The sequence below is a fragment of the Podarcis erhardii genome (genome assembly GCF_964252035.2).
Source record: "Podarcis erhardii genome assembly, chromosome: 13".
NCBI classification, from domain to species: Eukaryota; Metazoa; Chordata; class Lepidosauria; order Squamata; family Lacertidae; genus Podarcis; species Podarcis erhardii.
This window is the reverse complement of record NC_138502.1, coordinates 27,330,828-27,354,981: the sequence shown is the minus strand read 5'-3', so window position 1 is coordinate 27,354,981 and position 24,154 is coordinate 27,330,828. Positions and strand designations below refer to the sequence as shown.

Sequence of the window (24,154 nt, the reverse complement as noted above, 5' to 3'; positions counted from 1 at the left end):
GCAGAGCAGAATGCAGGGATGCAGAATGCTCAGGGGAACCAGAGCCCAGAGCCAATGAGAGGTGGAGCTAATTCTAGCCCTGTCCCCCATCCTCCTCCTTGCTGAGTCTCTACAAGGGCAACACTGGGACTCAGGTGGAAGAAGCTGGCAGACAAGGACCCCTTCCCCCTAGACTGGATGCGAGTAAGAAGGCAGGCAAGTGGGGGCTGGCTGAGGGCAGACGTAGGCTTGGGGAACAGCGCCTTCACTGTTCATACCACAGTCATTATTTCTAAATCTGCATCCATGCTGTTAACACAAATTACCGTATTTTTCGCTCTATAAGACGCACCAGACCACAAGACGCACCTAGTTTTTGGAGGAGGGAAACAAGAAAAAAAATACTCTGAATCTCAGAAGCCAGAACAGCAAGAGGATCACTGCACAGCGAAAGCAGCGATCCCTCTTGCTGTTCTGGCTTCTGGGATAGCTGCGCAGCCTGCATTCACTCCATAAGACGCACACACATTTCCCCTTACTTTTTAGGAGGGAAAAAGTGAGTCTTATAGAGCAAAAAATACGGTAGTATATGTGAGTTTGATGCAAGGCGGTGTCCTAACTGGCCATACAAAGAAGAGGGTTATCCCTTCCCTATGGGCTTGAAAGCAATTGTTTCGCTTGAGCCTAGAACAGGAAACCAGTGCAGGCACCAGAATGCTGTTATAATACTGGTTGACACCAGAGCACAACAACATGACAGGTGTAATAGTAATAATAAAAATAATAAAATTATTAATTGCTTGTACTCCAGCCACTCTGGGCAGCTTCCAACAGAATATAAAAGAACACACAATGCATCAGACATCAAAAGCTGGGCCATGTTCTCAGTGGGGGTTAGTTTAAATGATTATTTTATTTTTTAGCTTGAGCACATTCCTAATATTGCAAAGATGCTGGGGGACGGGGACGACTTGCTGCAGCAAAGTAATGTTTGGGAAATGACTTTCCCCGTCCCCTGTGCTCCAAGTCCTGTAACCTTGTCTCCCATGATCGATGTCTATTAGTTTCTGCGGCCGCTGCCAAAACAACTTGCTTCAGATGGGCCCCCTTCCTCCGCCAGCTAGACTGGAAGATCAGCCCAAAACGGTTCCCAGAGGTGTACTTAGTTTCAAGGTAGCTTCAAGGAAACAAGATATGCGATCGGAGTCCAGGACCTGTCAAAATGGCAAGCTGCAGAAAGCGGCTATTTTTAAATGCTGCGGGGATCCGAGTGCTCATTTTGGTTTGGGATCTGTCTGCTGGATCCCACTCCAACATACCTCTTCAAGGCAATTTGGGGAGGGGGAGGTTAACAGTTTCTGCAGTTAGGCCCTAAAACTGAAGGTTTGTGGGTGAATTGGGTGTGATCTCCTGCTGACCAGAGTCCACAAGAGTCCCACTCTCAGTTGGGGAGCTTCCTAGAGACCAACTATTCAGGTCCCACGTCCAAATGTCAGCCTCCCCACCTGTCTTTCTAGTATTTTGGTTGGTTTTTCTCTTCACACATTCAAACCATCTTTGCATCACTAAAGGGCGACTTGTGGCTCGTTTGGTCATTTATGGTGGGCAATCCCAATAAAGGCATGCTTTAGGAACATTGGGTGCTGCCTTATCCCACTGGTCCATCTATCTCAGTGTTGTCTACACGGGCAGGCAGCAGCTCTGCGCGCGGGTGTGTGTGTTTTACAGGAAGGGGGTCTTTCCTAGCCCTACCGGCAGATGCTGCTCATTGAACCAGGGGAATTCTGCATGCAAATCAGACGCAAGCCACGTTGTCTCAGGGTCCCTTTTCAGTACGGAGTTTCCCAAGCGGTCCGCTTTGCTTGTTAACTTAGTAGGGTTTGTGTCTCCACTTTGGGATATCAGTAGAAACGGGAAGATGGGGAAGAAATAGCCAATAACTAGCAGGGAGCGTCTTTGCTTGCCTCCCAACTTGAAACAACAAACATTCCAGGTTGCACAGAGCGCTGTGCGTGTATATGCACACTCCTCTTTCCAGGCGGGGTTTTCAATCCCCAAAGGAGAGCTATCATTCTCAGCGACGAAGCGGGGAACCCACCCTCGCCCTCGCCGGCTCAAACGCACAGCGGCGCGCAGGGAAACGAGCAGGCAGGCGCACGCACTCGCACATTACAAAGACCAGGGAGGGCATCGAGCCCCTGATCGGTGACTTCCCTCCCACCCCCACCCCTTAATTCATTTTTGCCTGCGATTTCTTCCCAGCTAGCCAGAGGCTGCTCTAGGTGCCCAAGGTGCACCCGCGCCCGCCCGCCCGCGCGCGCACCCAACCCACTCACACGCCCGTTCCCGGCTCGCACGCGTGGCGGCAAGAAGCTGGCAAACTTCACGCGTCCTGCCCTGGCGTGATGGGAGCTCTTGCGCGAGAGAGAGGCCGGGGTCGTCTCCTGCTCCGGATTCAGAGGCAAGCTCCGGAGCCTGCTGCGGATTAACGGGATAAAAGAGAGCGAGCAAGAGGAGAAGGGAGAGGAGCCGAGCGGGGAAAGCCGCAATGCCTGTTGCTTGGAAGGGGATCGTGGCGGATTCGGTCGGCTCCCCCCGCGGCTCGCCTTTCCCGCTTCCCCCCTCGGGCTGCGGGGCTCCGGAGGGCAGCTACGGCCAGCGGCGGGAGGCGAGCGGCGGAAGGTGAGCCGGATCCCAGCCCTCCGGGTTAGAAGCGGGAGGAAGGCGAGCGCGGGAAGCGGGGCGGGAGAGCTCAGCCATGGCTCCTCCGGCGAGAAGGGCGAAGCGGGAGCGAGATCCGGAGACCCGCGCGGAGGAGGAGGAGGAGGAGCGGAGTTGCAGGGAGAGATGGTGTGCTGCAACTTTGCCTGCATCGCGGAAAGTTGTCTCTGGTTTCATTCCCCCCTTCCCTTCCCATGCAAAATCTTTATATATTAATTTTTTTAAGAGAGAAGGCAAATGTGCACCATATGCATGCTTGCTCAGAAGTAAGCCCCGTTGTGTGCAGCGGGGCTTACTCCCAGGCAAAAGTGTGCGCGGTTAAGGTTGCAGCCTTGCAGAAGCCTGGTTACACCTCTTCCGCTTCAGCGTTCGTGCGGGAGAGAGGAACGGGGATTGCAAATTTAAAACTGGCTTGCAAATTCGGTTTGCAAAGGTCTTTTCCAAACCGAAAGCCTGGGGGTGATAATAAAAATAATAGCTGGGTTTTCAGAAGGGGCGGGGAAGGGGTGTGTGTGGTGGCCCCGCCACCCCCCGGCTCCCCCAGGTAAGGCGGTCGGCTGCATTGCCCAAGGTACATGGTTAGACATGCATCCGACAGCTCACTTTATTTTGGCTCCCAGGCACGACGCAGAATCCTGTTCTGTACTCAGCTGAAGCTTGGTTCTCCCATTCTGCCTGGGTGGGTTGTGCATGTGTGTGTACGTGTATATGCGCGTGAGTGTGTAAGAGAGAGAGGGAGAAATGAAAGACCCTTTGCTTTAGGTATGAAGCCGCTGATTTGGTGCCCTCTCGTGGCTCTCCGTTTCATACCATTATATCGTGTATATCTGTATATAAAACCATGGAAAATATATATTAAAAAAGCAAGAGGTTGCAATTCCTTAAGCACAAGTTTTAAAAGGTGAGGAAATAAGGACGTTGGTCTTGGGGGAGAAACTTAGCCTGCGTGTAAAAACCACTGGGATCATCTTGAATGTAAATCTATGCAGCAACTGGATCTAGACAATGCCATTTTTCATGGTGGATTTTAGTACTTGAAGCCTCTCTGCATCCTTTTCATGAGGAATTTTGGAATTGGCATTTTTCATGCTTCTGTAAGTTTCAGTTCCACTTAACAAACGAAGAACGAATTAGTTCCCTAGCTCGTTTCTTAGTACATATATCTTACTTCAGATCTTATAGTAGTAGATATTTCCTCTGGCTCTGCATCAAGATTCCCCCCCCCCTCTCTCTCACACACACACTTTCTTTAAAAATCAAGGAAACTGCAGGAAATGAACAACCCCGAAATTATTGCTAAATTCCCCCTGGAAAAAAATGTAGTTTTTATCTGCCTCCAGAGCTTGATTGCAGCTTAGTATGATAGATTTTGTACAATCACATGGTGCAACTCTGATTCAGATTTTGGCCACGCTCATCTGCCAAAAAAATAAATAAATAAAAATCCCCTCTTCACTGTTAATGTGCTGCTTTGCAAGGATGGGCCTTCACAGGTTGCATATAGTCATATAAGATAGTATTATTCTAGGTTTGCTTTGAAAGCACACATGCAGACAGACCTCTTTCTCCCTTTTCTGGAAAATGAATAGGAATTTACGGCTGCTGATTATGCCTGTCTTTAAGAGTGTGTGTGGTGGCAGCAGCCACAGCAGCAAACAGAAAAAAGGGGTGTGCGCAAGACTGTTCCGTTCTAGAGAACCAAAATGTGCAGTTAAGGTGTTGTCTGAAGTTAGGGTTTTCCTTTAATTTTAAAAAATGGCAGAGGTGTGCAATCTGCCTGTAAATACTGGTGTGCCCTGGGGGAATAAAGGCATTCCTTAGACGGGCTTTTGGGACTGCATACCTTCGCTGGGAAAATAACATGCACGTCACAATTCCTGCATGATGCTTGTAGAGGTGGCTCAAGTTATTTTGCTGCCTGAGGCAAAGGACAAGATGGCTTCCTCCCATTCCAAGTTCAGAAAATGATTCGGCTGGTTGTTGAATCTTGCTACTGGCCATGGGGTAGTCTGGGGTGCATGACTGACCTGGTTGGCAGCACACACACAACCCAAATGAAGCTGAAGATTCAGGGCAGGCAAAATTAAAGTGCTTCTTCCCACAGCACGGGAGAGCTCTGTTGCGTTCAAGTCTTGTGAGCTTTCCATAGACATCTGGTTGGGCACTGTGAGAAGAAAGTGCCGAGAGTGCCGAACTAGATGGGCCTTTGGTCTGATCCAGCAGGGCTCCAAGAAGAGGAGGGCTCCAGCGTGCAGAGGAGGAACAGTGGGGAGGGGTGGAGCCTGATACTGCTGCCCACCAGCAGCTGCTGCCTGAGGCAGTTACCTCACTGCCTAATGGCAGGGCCAACCCTGCAGGTACAATGTGTGTGTTTTTGTGTGTGTTTGCACCTTAAACAAGGGACACTCCACGGTGACCTTAGGCATCCTATTATTTAAGGCCACATCTACACCGTACAGCAGAGGGTGTTCCGCAAAGAATCCCGGGAACTGTAGTTGACCCCTCACAGAGCTACGATTCCCAACACCCTTGAAAGGCTACAGTTCCCAGGATTACGTGTGAGGCAGCCGTGTGCTTTAAACCTAAGTTACCCAATGCTCATTCGGTAGTCAAAGCTGCCATCCTACACCAGCTTTACCCGGGAGTAAGCCCCATTTAATTCAATGGGACTTAACTCCTAAGTACACATACATAAGGTCGTGCTGTAATTAACTTCCAAGATGGAAGTTCTGAACTTTTCTGTACAGTTAATTATTTGTTTGTTCATTCTAAACATATTTTTGTCCATTAATTTAAGGCGACAACTCTCAAGAGTGACTCGCAACAGTCTGGAGCAAAGACTGAGATCATGCAGAATAGTAAAACCTGAGTAAAGTGATTTTTTTAGAACAACAGATGCACTGCTAGAAACCATCAAGATTGAAATAATCTTGGGAGTTGTGCTAGGAAGTCTGGCTGAATGCACAGTTATTTACCTGTTGTCAAAAGGATATCAAATTTGGCACCAGGTAAGCCTGCCTGGCAGGGAGATTCCATGTGTGCAGTTGCCCCAGTGGAGAAGGCCTTCTAGTTCAGGGCCGGCCCTATCGCTAGGCAGAGGAAGGCAGCAGAACCTGGGGGGCAGGGAACAGTAGCAAGGCTTTGTAGGCTCAGACCTATGTGTGCCACATGGCCTTATCCCAGTGCCATTAGCTAGCCTACTGCCCTCAGGGGCAATTGAAGACACTGTTCTGCTAGCATTGAAGTACAATGTGACCTCTGACTCATCACAGTCCATCAGATGAGGAGGTTCCTTCCAAGCCTGCCCTTGCTATTGTGAGGGTGGGCTGATCCCATGCCACTCTACAGTCCCGATTTAAGCAAGACACCCCGGAATTACAGAAGACCATCTTGGCTTCTGTACTGGATCCCAAAATGTCCAGGGTTTTTTTCCGGTTTGGCTCTCTGGTGCAAGTCAGCTGGCTCACACCAAAGCACTGTAACGAAACAAACAAACAAACAATTGCTCAAGAGAGCTCAGGATGGGGGGGGGGGGAGGAGCATCCTGATTTTGGTCTGTGGGATGTTGATCTGAAACCTTGCCTACAAGTCTTGCCCACAGGTATAGGCAAGGCTGTATATCAGGAGACTGGTAGCATTTCCTAGACAGAAACCCACCTTAACGGCTGAAGCTGCATCCTTGTGACTTCATTCCTCGTTCTGTTCCAAAGCAGTGCAACTCGGTACTTTTGAATCTTTAATTGGCCGATCTGTTGCCAGCAGGGCTTTCCCAACCCTCTTCGCTCTCTTAGGGAAAGCAACTCGTCATTTGCAGAGCCTGGAAACACTCAGTGAATCCCTTTCACCATTTAATGGGATTGCCTTCCTGGCAAAAGACCCATTTGCTTGAAAGGGAGGGAAAGACCCAAACATCTTTGCTTGGCTCGTTTCATGGAAATCCGGACCAAATTACCTTCATAAAACACACAGGCTCAAGACCTTTTATAGCTCCTCAGAGCTGGAGGACCGTTTTCAGAAAACCCACCAGGCATAATTGGCTTTTTGAAATAGGCAGAAGCCCTATTGATCCTAGATTTGGAAAGACTATCCTTCCACTGATAGCAGAGTTTTGATCACAGCAAGAACGGCATTGTTTCCTAAGTATAATAATTTTCTTCCTTTCCCTCTTTTTTTTAGAAAAAGAGGAACCCCACGTACTTTTAACTTTCATGAATGCAAAGTACAGCACAGAAATATCCGAGACAATGCCTGTCAAAGCCTTGGAAAGGTTACAACATCTAGGGGTTCTTTAATTTAGAGCAGTGTTTCCCAAACTTGGGTCTCCAGCTTGTTTTTGGACTACAACTCCCATCATCCCTAGCTAGCAAGACCAGTGGTCATGGGTGATGGGAACTGTAGTCCGAAAACCAGCTGGAGACCCAAGTTTGGGAAACAATAGTTTTAGAGAAAAGGGAGACAAGAGGTGATATGATAAGAGTAAAATTATGTGGAGAAAATGGACAGAGACAAGTTTTTCTCCCTCATAATGCTAGAACTTGGGGCCACCCAATGAAGCTGAACGCTGGAAGACGAAAGAAAATACTTCTTTTTCACACAGTGCAGAGTTAAACTGTGGCATTCCCTCCCACAAGAGGTAGTGACGGCCACCAGTTTAGATGGCTTTAAAAGATCAGACAAATTCATGGAGGAGACGGCTGCCGATGGCTACTAGGCATCACAGAGCAAGTTCTCCAGAACTTTCCTTCAGGTTGCTTATTAAGCAAAAACAGTGCATGGGGTGGGGTGGGGATACATGGAGAGAAATTGAAATGTAGGCATGGTGTTGGAAGCCCAAAATATGTAGCTTATAACAATCTTAAAGTGGAGTGCAGGAGGCGCTAGGCAGCTTTGCAGTGCGATCCCATTCCACTTTGAGGCCACCTTAGCCATGCTGTTGACACTGCAGTCCAAACCTGCAGGTGACTTCTCCTGGCCGTGTCATGTAGCTGTAGAACATCAAGCCACTCTGGAAGCCCACAGGCCAATGGCCATAGCATGGAACAAACATTCCCCAACACCATCTTCTGGGAGTGGCCGCCCATGAAGAACCTGAATTGCTATAATAAAGTACAGTGGTACCTCGGGTTACATATGCTTCAGGTTACATACGCTTCAGGTTACAGACTCCGCTAACCCAGAAATAGTACCTCGGGTTAAGAACTTCGCTTCAGGGTGAGAACAGAAATTGTGCTCCGGCGGTGTGGCGGCAGCAGGAGGCCCCATTAGTTAAAGTGGTGCTTCAGGTTAAGAACAGTTTCAGGTTAAGAACGGACCTCTGGTACGAATTAAGTACTTAACCCAAGGTACCACTGTACCTTTTAAACTTAATCCTGACCTAGAATAAGGTTACCAGATTTTTTTCAATGCATCCGGGGACACTTTTCAACTTCAATGGATTTTATATGGGGACTGATTTGTAAATCCGGAGACTGTCCCCGGGAAACGGGGACATCTGGTAACCTTAACCTAGAAAGATACCATGGTCAAGGGTACTGAGAGCTACAGAGAAATCTGAGAGGTCTAACTGCCCTGATACATTCTCTGGCATATGCCATCCACCAGGGTAGCCAAGGGACAGAACCCAGACTAGAAAGGACCCAAACCATCAGTATCATCCCAAACTCCTTGAAAGTTGAGAGGCTGCTTAGAGACTGGACCATAGTTGTCCATGGTCCAATGGCTTCTTGGTGAAATTTGACTTCTCTATGACTTGGTTCACTACTGCCCCCTTGAGGCAGACAGGAACAACTCCCTTGATGCGGAGTATTGTATACATTAAGAGCAATGGCTTGGGTGGGTGCAAGCTTGCTCTCCAGCCGCAACTTGCCTGCTGTACCCATTCTGAAGCATTTCCATTTGGGTCCCGGTAGTTATGTGAGACGAGTATGGAAGAAGTTCTGCATTAGGAGGCAGCTCCACATCAGATATGCCTTGCGGTGTTTCCACCCTGAGCATGGTGCCAAGCCATTGCATAATCATTGCAGGGCGAAAGCTGATGTTGACATGTGGGCACAAAAGGGCTTATCTGATGCCAGCATGTCTGAAGCCTTCTCCTAGTAGGTTTCCTTTCTCGGCTAGTCCCCTCCTCCCCGACGTCTTTCCCTTCTCAGTTGCAGTCTATTTTTAAATGACAACACTGGGTGGAGAACATTATTGCAGAACTTCGCGTGGGTGACCTCAGCTTGCTGACACCACGTGGGCACACTGCTGGCGGCTGACACTGGCACGCTTTTGTAGTGACTTGGCTGGCACCAAAGGACATTGAGTTCAGGGTGCTGTTTGCCTGTGACCTACGGGGTCAGCGCCAGCCCACACATGAGGCAAGGTGAGGCAGCTGCCTCAGGCAGGAGGATCCACAGGGGCAGCAGATCTGGCCTCTGAGGAACACATTGCCTGCTGCTGCCGCCACCGCCACAGTAACAGCAATAGCTCCTTGGAAGCCAGACCTGCCACCTGGATGCCCATATTTTAACTGGAGAAATGTTGGAGGGTATGGAATAGGATGTCCCTATTTGCATCGGATAAATGTTGAAGGGTATGCACCTCCTCAGTAGCTCTTCCGATGCTGCCTCTATGGCAGCCTCTTGACAAAAAGAGGTCTCCTGGTCTCCTCCCACCCTTGTTCCCAATATAGTCTGCCTCAGTGCCAGTCCTGCCTATGGCCTTCTATCTGAGAGGTGGCTAGAAATGATTTGCCCCCAATTTCTCATAGCCGAAAGGAGCAGGCAGCTCTTCCATTGAGCGAGCAATCTCAGGTCATCTGTTGGGATTGGAAGGGGTTCTTTGTAGATATTATTGTGGACATTCCCATTTCTCCTAGCAGTGGGAATGTCCAGCAGTGCTGACCAGGTTTGGTTCCCTTTAGGAGGCAGTCACTGTAGGCTTATTGGGGCTTTGTAATGCAGTCGTACCTTGGAAGTTGAATGGAATCCATTCCAGAAGTCCATTTGACTTCCAAAATGTTCAGAAACCAAGGCGCGGCTTCCGATTGGCTGCAGGAAGTTTCTGCAGCCAATTGGAACCCGCGCTGGACGTTCAGTTTCCAAAGAACGTCCACAAACCGGAACACTCACTTCTGGGTTTACAGCGTTTGGGAGCCAAAACGTTCGACTCGCAAGGCATTCGGGATCCAAGGTACTACTGTATTTCATTTTATATTCATGCCTGCAGATGTAGGTGGAGGCCATGACAAACACGGTCAAAGTCTGTAGTTCGCATCCCACAGCAGGTTTCCAGAGAGATGTAGCCACTATCCCTAAATGCTGTTAGGTACCAGCAGGGGGGAAAGGGACGTGGGTGGCGCTGTGGTCTAAACCACAAAGCCTAGGGCTTGCCGATCTGAAGGTCGGCAGTTCAAATCCCGGCGATCGGGTGAGCTCCCGTTGCTCGGTCCCAGCTCCTGCCAACCTAGCAGTTTGAAAGCACATCAAGTGCAAGTAGATATATAAGTACCACTCTGGCGGGAAGGTAAAACAGAGTTTCCATGTGCTGCTCTGGTTCACCAGAAGCGGCTTAGTCATGCTGGCCACATGACCTGGAAGCTGTCTGCGGACAAACGTCGGCTCCCTTGGCCTATAGAGTGAGATGAGCGCTGCAACCCCCGAGTCATCCACAACTGGACCTAATGGTCAGGGGTACCTTTACCTTTTAACAGCAAGGGAAGATCTTGGTATGGCCTTGTGCAAGGTCAAAATTTGATACGCCCCAGCCCTTGCCAGGCTTTGGGAAGGAGGCACCAGGCTCTGGCCGCATCTTAGAGCCCCCCTGTCTTCTTCCCAAAGCCGAGCAATCGCTAACAAGGCTTTGGGAAGGAGGCAGGAAGGCATCCTCTTGGCACCCTGTGTGTGTGTGGGGAGGGGGGGACTGGTTGCAGTGCCCCAAATCTGCCTCTGCTCACAGAGCCCAAACTCAGCTCTCTATTTCTTTTCCCTCTTTAGTCTCACTCAAACGGCGGTCTTTCTTCACACTCCTGGATTACATTTTAATCCTATTTGGGAATGGGAAGTCTGACCCGTTCTCTAATTGGTTTTTCATATACAGAACCATCCAGAGTGGCACTATATCAGGAAGCAGTTGTCTGACTGTTAGTTCTTATGCAGACGCCTTAAAATGCAGCTTCCCTTAATAGAAGGAGACGTCTGTCTGTCTGGAGCCTGGCCAGCAGATCTGACCAGCTTTAGGTAGTCCTTCTGGCCCTGCCCAGACCCCCAATCTCACAGCAATGTTGTCATGCTCGCCTCACCTGGCTGGTGAGAAGTTCTGGGGACGTAGCAATCACCTGGGTTCACCATTTACCTCCAGCAAAAGGTTACAGGGAGTTTATGGTATTTGTAGTATTTGCATTTCCTTACAAATAGACAGGTCAGACACAGGTAGAGGTATAGCTTTAATTCTCCAAAGTCCACTGTGCTCACCTCAGGACCACCAAGGGAACAGCCTGTAACCCAACATGCTTTCTGAGGCAACTCAACTTTCAATGTACGTTGTGTGTACGTAGCCCCTGTCTGTCTACCATTCGCTGAAAAACAGAATGCAGCAGCTAGACTGGTGACTGGGAGTGGGTGCCAAGATCACAACACCAGTCCTGAAAGATCTGCATTGGCTTCCTGTACATTTCCGAGCACAGTTCAAAGTGTTGGTGTTGACCTTTATAGCCCTAAACTGCCTCGGTCCTGTATACCTGAAGGAGTGTCTCCACCCCCATTGTTCAACCTGGACACTGAGGTCCAACTCCGAGGGCCTTCTGGCAATTCCCTCACTGCAAGAAGTGAGGCTACAGAGAACCATGCAGAGGGCCTTCTTGGTAGTGATGCCCGCCCTGTGGAACGCCCTCCCATCAGACATCAAGGAAATAAACAACTATCGGACTTTTAGAAGACATCTGAAGTCAGGCCAGTTTAGGGAAGTTTTGAATGTTTGATGTTTTATTGTGCTTTTAATATTCTGTTGGGAGCTGCCCAGGGTCGGGGTATAAATAAATTATTTATTATTATTATTATTATTATTATTATTATTATTATTATTTATTTCTGACACAGACACGTTGATGATCTCATGCCCAGGCGAGGGAGTGGGAAATTCCAAAACAGCTTTCTCCTTCCAGGACTGTTTCTGGCCATTTTCTAGTTATTGTGGGCAGCTCTGTGCTGGATTTTTTTTTTTTTTATAACACAATTGCTGCTCATAGGGCACATTGTATAAAGTATCACCCTATAAGCTCATTGTTTATAACACAACTCCATGGTCCACGCCACTGTTGTGCTTATGCTCCTTATAAGTGCAGGTGTGACCCAGTTTAAATGTAACACCTAGACACATGAGACTTCAGACAAGTTTTGTTTTTTTAAAACCCCAGCATGAACAGTGCCACATTGAAATTGGACCTGAGAACTTGGCACACCCCCAACATTTTTTTAAAGAAATGCAAGGATCTTAATCACAAAAGGAAGTTCAAGCAGCAATGAATTGTGCCTTTTTTTGTGTGTGCTTTTTTTTTTTTTAAAAAAAGGAAAAGATCTTTATTGAACACAAGTGTATTTGAATGCAAGTCTCTTGCAAGATCAGGGAGGCTAAATTCCACACCAGAGTGTCAGATTCCACCACTTAGCAGATGACAAGCAGTGCCCTCGGCTGTTGATGATCCAGAAACAGTGGCTCAGATGACTAGGTGAGGAAATGAGAAAGTGACACAAGCCGGCAATTGATGCGCCGGAGCAGGGAGTGCTCCAAAGATCTCTGGCCTCAATATGGCGGACTTCCTATTCAGTTCTGAGCCCAGTTTAAAGTGCTGTCCTTTAAAGCCCTAAATGGTGTGGGACCTTGCGGGAAGACCTCCTCCCCTCCCAGCCTGCCCGTGCCTTGGTGTCTTCAGCAGAAGCTGTCCTCTAATTTCACCTTTGAAGGTGGCCATGTGTCCTACCTCTCAGAAGACAATACTCTGTTTGAAGGGATGGTCAGAGGAGAGTCCTCTGTTTACCCTTCTGAGGTAAAATGATGCACGTTGGGGGCGATAAAGTACTTCACACTATGCATAGTTAAGCCATGGAATTTGCTCCCACCGAAGGTAGTGGTGGTCACCAAGTGTGATGGCGGACAAGGCTCTCCAGCGGCTGCTAGACACGATAGCTACGCTCTTCTTCCTTGGTTGGAGGCAGTGTGTTTCTGAATACCGATTGCTGGAAACCACAGGACAGGAGAGTGTTCTTGCACTCAGGTTCCTGTTTGTGGGCTTCTCACAGGCATTTGGTTGGTCACTGAGAGAACAAGATGCGGAACTAGGTGGATCATTGTTCTGGCCCAGCAGTCTCATGCCATGTCCTATGAGAACTGCAGTGAAGGTGCTCTGGTAACTTCAGATCTTTAGCCTTGCTTCCAGAATTGTAGCTCTCAGGTTTCCTTCAGGACTGGTAATGACTATGATATCTTGTCTGCAGTGGAGATACACCCCTGTATGTGTGTGTAAACACTTTATTGAAAAATAAGAAGTGCTGTATTTTTCTGCGTATAAGACTAGGTTTTTTTAAAACCAAAAAATAAGGTTTAAAATTGGGGCTCGTCTTATAGACGGGTAGTGCTGAGGGGTGTTTTCTTAATTTGGAGTCCCCCAAAAGAGGACTTATATATGGGGGCGTCTTATACACGGAAAAACACGGTATATAATTACCTTATAAGAGCACTGGGTAAAATAAGACTTGAGAAGAAGAAAAATAAAATAACACCCATGTAAAAAACCAAAACAAAAAACCTTATAAACATCGCATGATTATTATTGCAGTTCACCTAATCTTAACCTTTTTGCAGTGTTGATAAAAACAAATTCTAAATGCCGTTAGACTAAAGCTCCCATCATCCCTGACCTTGGGCCGTGCTGGCTGGGGCTGATGGGAGTTGGGGTCCAGCAGGGGCTTGGACTAGATGACCCCTGGGGTCCCTTCCAACTCTACAATTCTGTGAATATCTGGAGGGCCACAGCTTGCTCATTTGGGGCAAACTCTGCCGTTTTCATATACTGTAACGCTGGTGGGCACCCATGTCAAAAACCCCAGGACTACATGTAGTTGTACCTTGGATCCCAAACGCCTTGGTACTCGGACGTTTTGGCTCCCAAATGCCGCAAACCCAGGAGTGTTCCGGTTTGCGAACGTTCTTTGGAACCCTAACGTCCAACAAGTCTTCCGTGGCTTCTGATTGGCTGCAGGATCTTCCTGCAGCCAATCAGAAGCTGTGTTTGGGTTTCCAAATGTTTTGGAAGTCGAACGGACTTCCAGAACGGATTCCGTTCGACTTCCAAGGTACGACTGTACTTTGTTTTGGTGGTGGTGGTGTTTCATTGTGATGACGAAACGTTGCCTCAGCTCCAGTGTTGCCCTTGCTCTGTCTTTTCAGTTAGTGATCCCCGAGCCGCAGCCTCGGAGGCTCCCCCAGAGGCAAAGGACGCCCACCAAGCGACTGATGACCGAGCGGCTTCACCGTGGCTCCCCAGATGCCCCGCCATGCCTCTTTTGGACTGGCTCCTCTACCACTCGGTTGCCATGTGGCTGCTCCTCCAGAGTTTTGTCCTGATAGCCTTTTGCTTCCACTCCGCCACCACCTTCCCCAAGGGCTGCTACCCTTCTACCGAGGACGGCTTCAAAACCTTCCGCTGCAGCAAGGCCCAGCTCACCGTTATCCCGAGGGATATCCCCAACGACACCAACAAATTGTACCTGGATTACAACCACATTTCTTTCCTGCCTAACGACGCCTTTCAGAACCTGCCCCTTCTGGTGGAACTCGACTTGTCGCACAACGCCATCAGCCGCGTGGAGGTCGGGGCCTTCCGGGGATTGTCAGAAAGCCTGCATGCTCTGGACCTGTCCTCAAACAAGTTGGTGTCTGTCAACAAGGATGTCTTCAGTGCGCTGAAAGCCAAAGCCAACCTCTCCAGCAACCCTTGGCTTTGCGACTGCACCCTCCAGCAGCTCGTCGAGAGGGTGGAGCTGGTGGCCGGCACCTCCGACGGGATCATCTGCGACGCCTCAGCCCGGAAGGAGCACATCGGCAAGCCCTTTCTGCAACTGGTGGGGGACATAGACTTTTGCAACATCTACAAGAAGACCACAGACATCGCCATGCTGGTCACCATGTTCGGCTGGTTCGCCATGGTGATCTCGTACTTGATCTACTACGTCCGGCAGAACCAAGAAGACGCCCGCCGGCACCTAGAATATCTCAAGTCCTTGCCCAGCAAGCAGAAGAAGTCGGAAGAGTCGTCTACGATTAGCACTGTGGTGTGACCAAAAACGAAACCCTCCCTCTGCCCCGCATCCTCAAGAAAATCGTAAGCAGATAAAAGAGATTCTACATCTCCTTCATGTGGATCGTGTCCACTAGATGCTGGAATGCACAATGGCTGAAGAGACTGTTACTAAGCAAACAAAAAGACTTGGGGAGGCAGGGCCTTGCTTATACAGAAGGCCTCCCTTAGAGTTTCTTTTCGAGCAATGAGCAACAAAAATCATGTCAAGGTTGAATTACTCGGCACACTTCAAGGCAGGGGTTAGTGCCAGGTTGAATCAGCTACTTCTCAGCCCTGCCGTAGAAACTCCATCATACACACACTTTGCAAAAAAACCACCCACCTCTTTCTCTCATGATATTGAGTACCAAAAACCTGGAGAACTGCATCCTGGGATATATTCCCATCATGCACTGCTCCAGAAGGATTGGGAGTGAGACTCAGGCGAAGCTCAGTGCTGTAGGTGTGCTGTTAAGATCCTGCGCACATTTGCCCAGAAGTAAGTGCCACTGGGTTCAGTGCTGTTTACTCCTCAGTAAGTGTGCGCCGGACTTTAGAGGGTATTTCAAGGCCTGAAGTACGAAAGCCCCCAAAGCTCTGAACAATATACAGTAATTACCAAGTGCTGGGAGGCGTTTTGAGCCTGTTATTAATGTGCAAGATTAGAGAGGATGAAACAAATTGCAGCGTCCCCTTAGTGCTGAATGTTCTCTTTGAACGCACATTAATAGCACCACCAGTTCCCCTGTCAGATGCTTCTTATTGGGATTTCCCCCCACCCCTTTTAATCATTTTCTTCTTTGCAGGAATCCATTAAAACATTCAGCATGGAGTGGGGGGGGGAGAGAATCAATGTTTTGAACTTTTAAGCCATTCTCTCACAGTTCTTGCTGCTGTTAAGATTATTTCTCTGGCCTGCCGGGAGATGGAAAAATCTTAACTAGCTCAAGTCATGCAATTCGGGGGTGGCGGTGGGGGCAGGAATCGTACCCACACCAACTCTCAAGGAACACAAAGAAAACATGCACAATGAACGCCCTCAATCCAGGAGATGGCAGACCAGCAGAAGGCTGTCCTCCCCCCTCCTGTCAACTCTGTAGCAGCCTTTTCCACACCTGCCATGTGATAGATTCACATCCAGGGAAACCTATTTCTACTGTGGATTGCATCCACTGGATTGAGGGGTAGTTGTGTTTACCCGTTTTCTCTTATAACTAGTGGCTGCATCATCACTATAGTATTCTAGGACTCCAAAAAATTCCCATGATTCACAAGAGGTTTTGCCATTTTGATAAAATAATTTAAAAAAACAGACACCAAACAGAATAATTCCTAACTGGGAACCATCAACAAGTAGCTGAGAATATTTATTTTGGCACCTATAGGCAAAATGCCACATTACCAAGAAATGTATACTATCTTATCAGCACCCCCCCAAAAAAAACAGGGAACATTGCAATTTTCGTTTTGCTAAGTTTTATGTACTTAAGAATAATAATCTTAAAAACCCGAACGCATATCGTCGCTGGTTTTCCAAACGGATCAACTTTTTTATATGTGCTGTAGCAATAGCTGGATATCCATTTTGCTGGAATGCTTCACGTTGAGCCATGGCAGTTATCAGAATGAAAATGCATATGGACTTATGGATCAATAGCATAAATACTTGGATCAGTAGTAAGGCACGAGATAATAGAAGACACATCTATAGACTAGAATCACGGGGTCATGTTCTTTGAGACTTTTTTTCTTCCTTTCAAAAAACGAAAATAGTTTTAGGCTCAAATTTGACAAGAATTGACCTGGGCTCCAAAGGTTTATTGTACTGTTACCTTTCCATTTCTCAGAACCAGAACTATGAACCCGGGAAAACAAAAGGGGGCGGGGGCGGGGGCGGGGAACAGTTCACATGTCACCCTTTTGTTATTTCTTCACTCACAGAAGTTGCCTGCTTGTTGTGAACAACAGTGATAAAAATGGAGCACATGCTTTTTTTTCAGCTCCACTTGTGGAACTCAATAGTTTATTTATTTTGTCCAAGATCCTTATAACCTGCCCTTCCTCCAGTCTGGAAACTCAGGGCAACTAACAGCCAATGAATTAAACCATCATACGAAATTACGCCCGGGATTCTATAGCGAGTGTCATTAAAATGTGGCTTTGTTCATCGTTTTGCTGGTACGCTAAATCTGCCAGCTCCTTAACTCCTTGTTTTCATCAAGACCTCAGATCTCAGCTGCGTCATCCTCCATGGTCTGTGGAGGTCTGAAATAATACCTTTATTTCGGAGCGGAGATCCGCCAGTTCCCATATGGGGAGGACCGCTCCTGTGAGTGAAGAGAGCATCAAAAGGGGATTGCCTGCACTGGCCCCGGTCGATCGCGCAGGGCCAGTGGAAAGCATCATCCGATCTGATGTCTCCTGCTAGCCAATACTGCATCACCTTTTATACAACACCAATGTGCCACATCAAAGGGTTGTTTTGTCTGGACTATTCCAAACGCTGGAAGAAGTAAATTAAGGAGGACCTTAGGGAGGTATGCTGGGCTTGGGAGAGTTACTTCTACTCGCTCCAAACCTCGAGGGTGTTGAAAGAGCTGTGGGCAAGGGGGCACATCTGCGGCACACCACTCCAGACTGCAGATGTGACCTGGATATCCACCTGTATTCCTCATGTGCCTACCTGGTTCCTGCTTGGGGGGGAATGACGCCCTGCCAGGTTTCTAGACCATACGATAACTCTGTTCTGGCCCAAGTGCGGGCAAGACATAGAGATCACATCCACCTGCCATTCTCTCAAGTGCCCTTTACTGAGAGACATCCTCCTCCAGAGCTTTTCAGCCTGGTGTTCCAGGGCAGGCCTTTCTGTGTGTGTGTGTGGGGGGACATTTATTATTATTTTTTTGCAAGTCCCACCTACTTTGTAGCAAAATACTCCCCTTGTTCTTCAAGAGGTCCCTCCTTCCGTTTCCTTTACCAATAAAAGCCGAAACGCCTTCTTTTATCAAGAGAGAGAACGCACTGCAATAGCCTACCATCAGACTTTAAAGGGGCAGCTGGTCACCGAATGTTTCTCGGCGGAGGACCCAGAAGTCAACTGACCTTCCACTGTGACCGTGCATTGAGGGAGCCCAAGAGGTGAGGAGGAAGACTCTAATGCGCACGCTCTCTCTTTCTCTGTTGATCAGCAGCCTTATACCTTGACCTCTTCAAACTCAGTACCTCTTCTCTACATTCCCAGTATGCAGTAGGACCCCCCTCCACCGCAGCGTTGGCAGCCGGCCAGAGCTGCCGTTGGGAAAACCAAAGCAGCCGTGGAAAAAGCTTATACACATGCGCACAAAGAAGAGGGGGAGAAAAGGAAGGAAGAAATACTCTGGTAATAAGTAAAACCTTTCCTGGTTGTTTTGTTTTTTGTTTCGCCCCCCCCTCCAAATGTTATTTATTTCAGTTTTTCCCCATGAAAAAAGGCAAATAAACAAAAATTCAACAGGCTACATTGGAAGATGCTTGGCTGCTTTATGTGCATGCATGTGTCTTTGAAAATGTGCTTTTCCATACAAGGGTTGCACGGGGGATCTGTGCAGGGGTGGTTCAAGGCATTTGGGCAGAGCATGGGTTTCGCTTGCAGGAGACCACGGGTTCAATCCAGGTAGGGCTGGCAAAGCTCGAGTGAGATCCAGGTCAGCACTAGGTCAGCACTAAAGTAAAAAGTCACTGATGCCGGTGATGTTCAAGTAAACCAAAATACAGCTCAGGCCTAGTGGTCTCAGCAACCCTTCCCAGCAGGTCCTGCCCCAATGACACGGCTGCAAAGACTGAAGGTCCTCTCCACCCCTCTCTAAGGCTACTACTCTCCCGGGTTTTCCCCATATAGTCTCAAACTGCACAACTAATCTCTGTTCTGCCCTTTTCATTTCTCTGCACGTTCTCAGACTAGTGGGGAAGGGAGGAGGTTGCAGCAGCAGCAGCAGACTCCCTGGGTTCTTCATCCACTTCTTGACCCCACTCTTCTCTCCAGCCTCCACTTCAGTCTCAAAGTCTGAACTGCTTTCTACCACAGACTCTTCCTGCTCACTAAACCCTTCTAGCTTCCAAAACCACGTCCCCCCAGTCTTTTCCCTTGGACCACTCATCGTCATCCCACCACCAATCCCCTGGCTCTGAGCCTTCTTCCCCTGGGGGTTCTCTAGGGAGTTCCTCAGCTGGTGCCTGTCTCCTGCATCCAGCTAGCCCATAACAATGTCCGAAACCATGAAGAGCTGCCCTCTGTCAGTTTGTAGCCCAGGGAAAGGGAACTTGTCTCCCTCCAGAGAAGAAGAAGAGGAGGAGGAGGAGGAGTTTGGATTTGATATTCTGCTTTATCACTACCCTAAGGAGTCTCAAAGTGGCTAACATTCTCCTTTCCCTTCCTCCCCCGCAACAAACACTGAGGTGAGTGAGGCTGAGAGACTTCAGAGAAGTGTGACTAGCTCAAGGTCACCCAGCAGCTACATGTGGAGGAGCGGGGAAGCAAACCTGGTTCACCAGATTACGAGTCTACTGCTCTTAACCACTACACCACACTGGCTCTCAGACGGTGCTGAAGCCCGACTCCTGTTATCCCTGACCATTGGGCATTCTGGCTGGGGCTGTTGGGAGTTGGAGTCCTCCAACATTTGGAGGGTCACAAGTAAGCCATCCTGGGATAAATGCTGAGCTGGATAGGCTGAAGGTTTTATCTAGGGTCCTTCCAGATTGGCATTTTATTATGGGAGTATTCTGCAATGGGGTGTGAGGGGAAGTGTTGTACCAATGGCTGCTGGTACACAGTATCTCCACCACAGCCCAGGTTGGGTGGAACGTGTCAGGGACCAAATATGGTTCCAGTCCCTAGCACATTGGGGGAAATAACTGCTGGTCCTCCACATCAGATAGTTTGAGGAGCACTGCTTTTTTAATGCATTTCAACTCCAGGCCTGAGGTTTGAGCTCCAGGCCTGATTTAGAGCCTTCGCACACCTCTCCCTTCAGCAGAAAATGCTCCCTGTGCAACTTAATATACAATCAATTTAAAACAGGACAGTCCTTGCCTGCAAGCTGACAGCTCAAAAAGATATGTGACACGCAAGGGAAAAGGAAGAGGTTGGGAAGTGGAAGAAAGCAAACTTGGGAACCAATTCTTAAAAGTTAAATGTTAGTCCTCCTCACCAGCCGGAATGGAAGCACCTCGGGGGCAGGAGGCATCTGATGGAGGTGATATTTCAGAAGAAGAGCTGCTTGGGTTGCTCCTGACAGAAATCTCCAGTCATCTCTGCAGAGGTTCAGTGCAAATCTCAGCCCACCCCACTTCCTCACACGGTGATTCACAAGCACACCACACGCACACTTCAGGTCAGAAGATTGCACTGGCAATCTCGTGTCTATTTGTGGACATTTCATGCTAATGTAATAGATTTCAAGCAGGAGATAGCTCAGTCGGTAGAGACTCTTCCATCTCAAGAGTTGTGGATTTGAGCCTGCATTATAGGGGCTTGGACTAGGCCTATGGTCCCTTCTAACTTTACAATTCTACGATTATAAATCAAGAAAGTGTGGACAAAAAAAAGCATGCCAGTAGATTCTCCGTTCTTATCCCCACTTTTTCATTAAAGTAGTCTTCAGACATTTTAAAGCCAGCTGCAACCTGCAATGCAGAGACAAGAAATTTAATTTTTACTGTATTACGCCAAAGTGTCTCAAAGTGACTTAACAAAAAAGAACAGAAACTTAATAATAATAATAATAATAAAAACTAGATGGAAAGTTGCAATAAAACAAGAACCAAAAATGCTCGTCCATAATTGCATATGAAAAGGACAAATCTTACCCACCCCACTGAAAGCTAAGCACAAAAATTGGCCACAGACATAACTAATTACCCTCCAAAGTAAGGGCCGAGAGCTCAGATAAATGCCCATCATTCACCCCCGTGGTCCTTCCCTCCCTGTTCTCCGTCATTCTTTCCTCAACTTCCCAACAACAAAAATAATATAGTGGGAAATGGGGCACTGCTCACTAAACTCTGTCTTCAGCCAGCCCCTACCTGCTTCCCTAACTACAGTGGTACCTCGGGTTGAGAACTTTATTCGTTCCGGTGGTCTGCTCTTAACCTGAAACTGTTCTTAACTTGAGGTGCCACTTTAGCTAATGGGGCCTCCCATTGCCGCCGCGCGATTTCTGTTCTCATCCTGAAGCAAAGTTCTTAACCCGAGGTACTATTTCTGGGTTGGCGGAGTCTGTAACCTGAAGCGTCTGTAACCCGAGGTACCACTGTACTTATATCCAGTTCAGGGAGGGAGTGTCCTAGCTGTCTGCTTCCTTCCCCGCTTTGCTCTTGTAGACCTCAGCAGGGAGGAGGATGGGGGCGAAACTCGAATTAGTTGGTTTCACCTTTCATCGGCTCTGTCTTCATCTTTGGCCGGCCCTACCAGTCTCAACAGGCACCAGCCATCACTGGCAGACATGGGTGTCTGGGTAGCCAAGAGGGGGCAGGGGGCAGCTGCCCCTCCTAGATCAAGTAAAACAACATAAATACTTAATTAACTGACCAATTGATTGGTTCTTCCCCCCCCAACAAAAACCCTGGCTATGCCCATGCTGGCAGGCAGCATCTGCCAATGGCCCAGAAAGCTAAGGAAGGTTCTCCACTGGCTGGTGAGGCAGACGCCATGCAGTTGTTGGACCAGTTGAAAGGTGATTGAACTGAACAGAAATGTTCTGCTCCTTGTACTAGGAAGCAGTTAACGGAGTGTAATGTGACATTTTTTCCAAAAATGGGAACATTCAAGAAGGAAGTAGAAGAGGAAATAGAACGAGAAGCAGCAGCAAAGAATCCTCTGGTCATGTGCCCAGGAGTGTGAGTGTATTTTGAATGTGGCTAAAGGTCTTAATTGTTGCCCAGTCTCGTGATTTCATAGTTTCAGAAATGTTAATATTACCGTTAGTGTTAGCATATATGCTTATTCATTGCACACTAGTGGTTCGCAGCTGTGAAAAACCCCCAAGAACACAAACATTTAAAATAATACCGAAAGATTCAACCATTATTTACTAAAAGTGACAATCCTGCAATATGATTAAAAAGGGACAAAACCTACTTCTCCCAGCTAAAAGATGGAACGCTGCAGCAGGCTAGGGTATTATCATGTGATAACATTTTTTAAAATCCTAGGTAAATGGTAACACCTTCATCTGGTGCCTAAAACTTGATAAAGATGATTATCAGTTGTATGGAAATATTCAGAGCCAATCATGCATTCGTCTACGTATTCAATTTTTCCAAAAGGTTTTTTGTTTTCCCCTTGATCTGATAGCTGAAGTAAGATTAAGGTTGTCAACGGCATCAGAAAAGGGCAGGCTGTTCTGCAGTAGTGCTTAGCATTAATTGTTTTGATTATGAAATTAAACCTAATTATTGCAATACTTAGCATATATGGTATTTTCGAGTGTTCAAAATGCTTCACTTATGTTAGCAATAACCCTGCAAGGTAGGTCAGTGCTACGTCCTGCAACATTACAGACGGAGAGCAGAAGCTGAGGTATGAGGTTGCTATTAGGTGGAATTCAATCACATACCAGCAAATTGAGGTGGCACAATTATAGCTCTTTGGGAAGTTTTGCACAGCAAACCTGCTTTGCCCTAAGATAAGGATAGCAAGACGGGACGCGGCTGGCGCAGTGGTCTACATCACAGAGCCTAGGGCTTGCCAATCAGAAGGTTGGCGGTTCGAATCCCCGTGACAGGGTGAGCTCCTGTTGCTTGGTCCCTGCTCCTGCCCACCTAGCAGTTCAAAAGCACGTCAAAGTGCAAGTAGATAAACAGGTACCGCTCCGGCGGGAAGGTAAACGGCATTTCTGTGCGCTGCTCTGGTTCACCAGAAGCGGCTTAGTCATGCTGGCCACATGACCCGGAAGCTTTACGCCAGCTCCCTCGGCTAGTAAAGTGAGATGAGTACCGCAACCCCAGAGTCGTCTGCGACTAGACCTAACGGTCAGGGGTCCCTTTACCTTTACCTTTACCTAAGGATAGTAAGAGGAAAATGCACAGGAAAATGTGGGATCACATTTGTTTTGACGTAACGTAAATCTAACCTGCCTCACAGAGAAATTGGAAGGAATGCTTAACAGCCAATGTCATAACCTTCTTGCAAGCATTCGGGATGCTGCATAAACAGGATGTCTGGAAACTCCCATAGTGGCACCATTCTTAAAGCCAGTTAGAGTTCTCATGTCATGTCTGATGTACATGCCTGGTGTGATGGTTCTAGGGGTTGCTCGTGCGTAAACCTGCGCCACACGTGGCTGGGTTGCCTGAGTGAACCTTTTCTGTCCGGACAGCCACTTGCCCGTGGCTGTCTCAATCGCTGGCAGAATCCGTCACTGGGCGTTTCTTGAACTTCTTCCAGCAAAGAAGCTCTTTGACGCCTAGTCTCCGCCTACTCTCCCTGCGCGGAAGCCTTCTGTGCAAGGAGGGTGTGGGCAGCGGAGGACCCATGCTCTCCCCGCTGGTCCCCGGCGAGGAGTCATGGGACCGCCTCGCCGATTCCCCCATCTGCCCCCCTTCTCCACTGGTGCTACGCTGATTTCCTTCCCCAGAAGATGGGCTGCTTCTCCTCATCCCGGGACGCTCTCTGGAATCCCTCTGGAGCCCTCTTTCTCCCTCTGGCTCCGATGGCAGTTCCCTGACACATGGCTTGCCCGTTTTGCTGCCAAAATGGTGCTCCCCCTTCCCGTTCTAAGTGCAGAAGCTAGCCTGACTGGCTACTACACTTCAGGGCAGCAGGCTAACTTAGGGAACACAGGGCAGAAGTGATAGGGGTGTGTGTGTGTGTGTGTGTGTGTGTGTGTGTGTGTGTTCAGAGCTGGGATGAAGGACCCAGCAAAGGGCAAAGATGTCCTCAACATTGCAGTTCCAGTATCCAGTATCCAGTGGTACCTTGGGTTAAGAACTTAATTCGTTCCAGAGGTCCATTCTTAACCTGAAACTGTTCTTAACCTGAGATACCACTTTAGCTAATGGGGCCTACCGCTGCCACACAATTTCTGTTCTCATCCTGAAGCAAAGTTCTTAACCCGAGGTACTATTTCTGGGTTGGCAGAGTCTGTAACCTGAAGCGTC

General features: G+C 48.2%; 1 protein-coding gene across 1 annotated transcript; it reads left to right on the top strand.

Annotated features, from left to right (window-relative positions):
* Window positions 1-845: 845 nt before the first annotated feature.
* LRRC3C (leucine rich repeat containing 3C) lies at window positions 846-16,084 on the top strand. The gene is made up of 2 exons (XM_081837063.1): window positions 846-2,661; window positions 14,125-16,084. Exon 2 carries the CDS (start codon window positions 14,232-14,234, stop codon window positions 15,012-15,014), a length of 783 nt encoding a protein of 260 aa, XP_081693189.1. The 5' UTR covers window positions 846-2,661; window positions 14,125-14,231; the 3' UTR covers window positions 15,015-16,084.
* The last annotated feature ends 8,070 nt before the right edge of the window (window positions 16,085-24,154 follow it).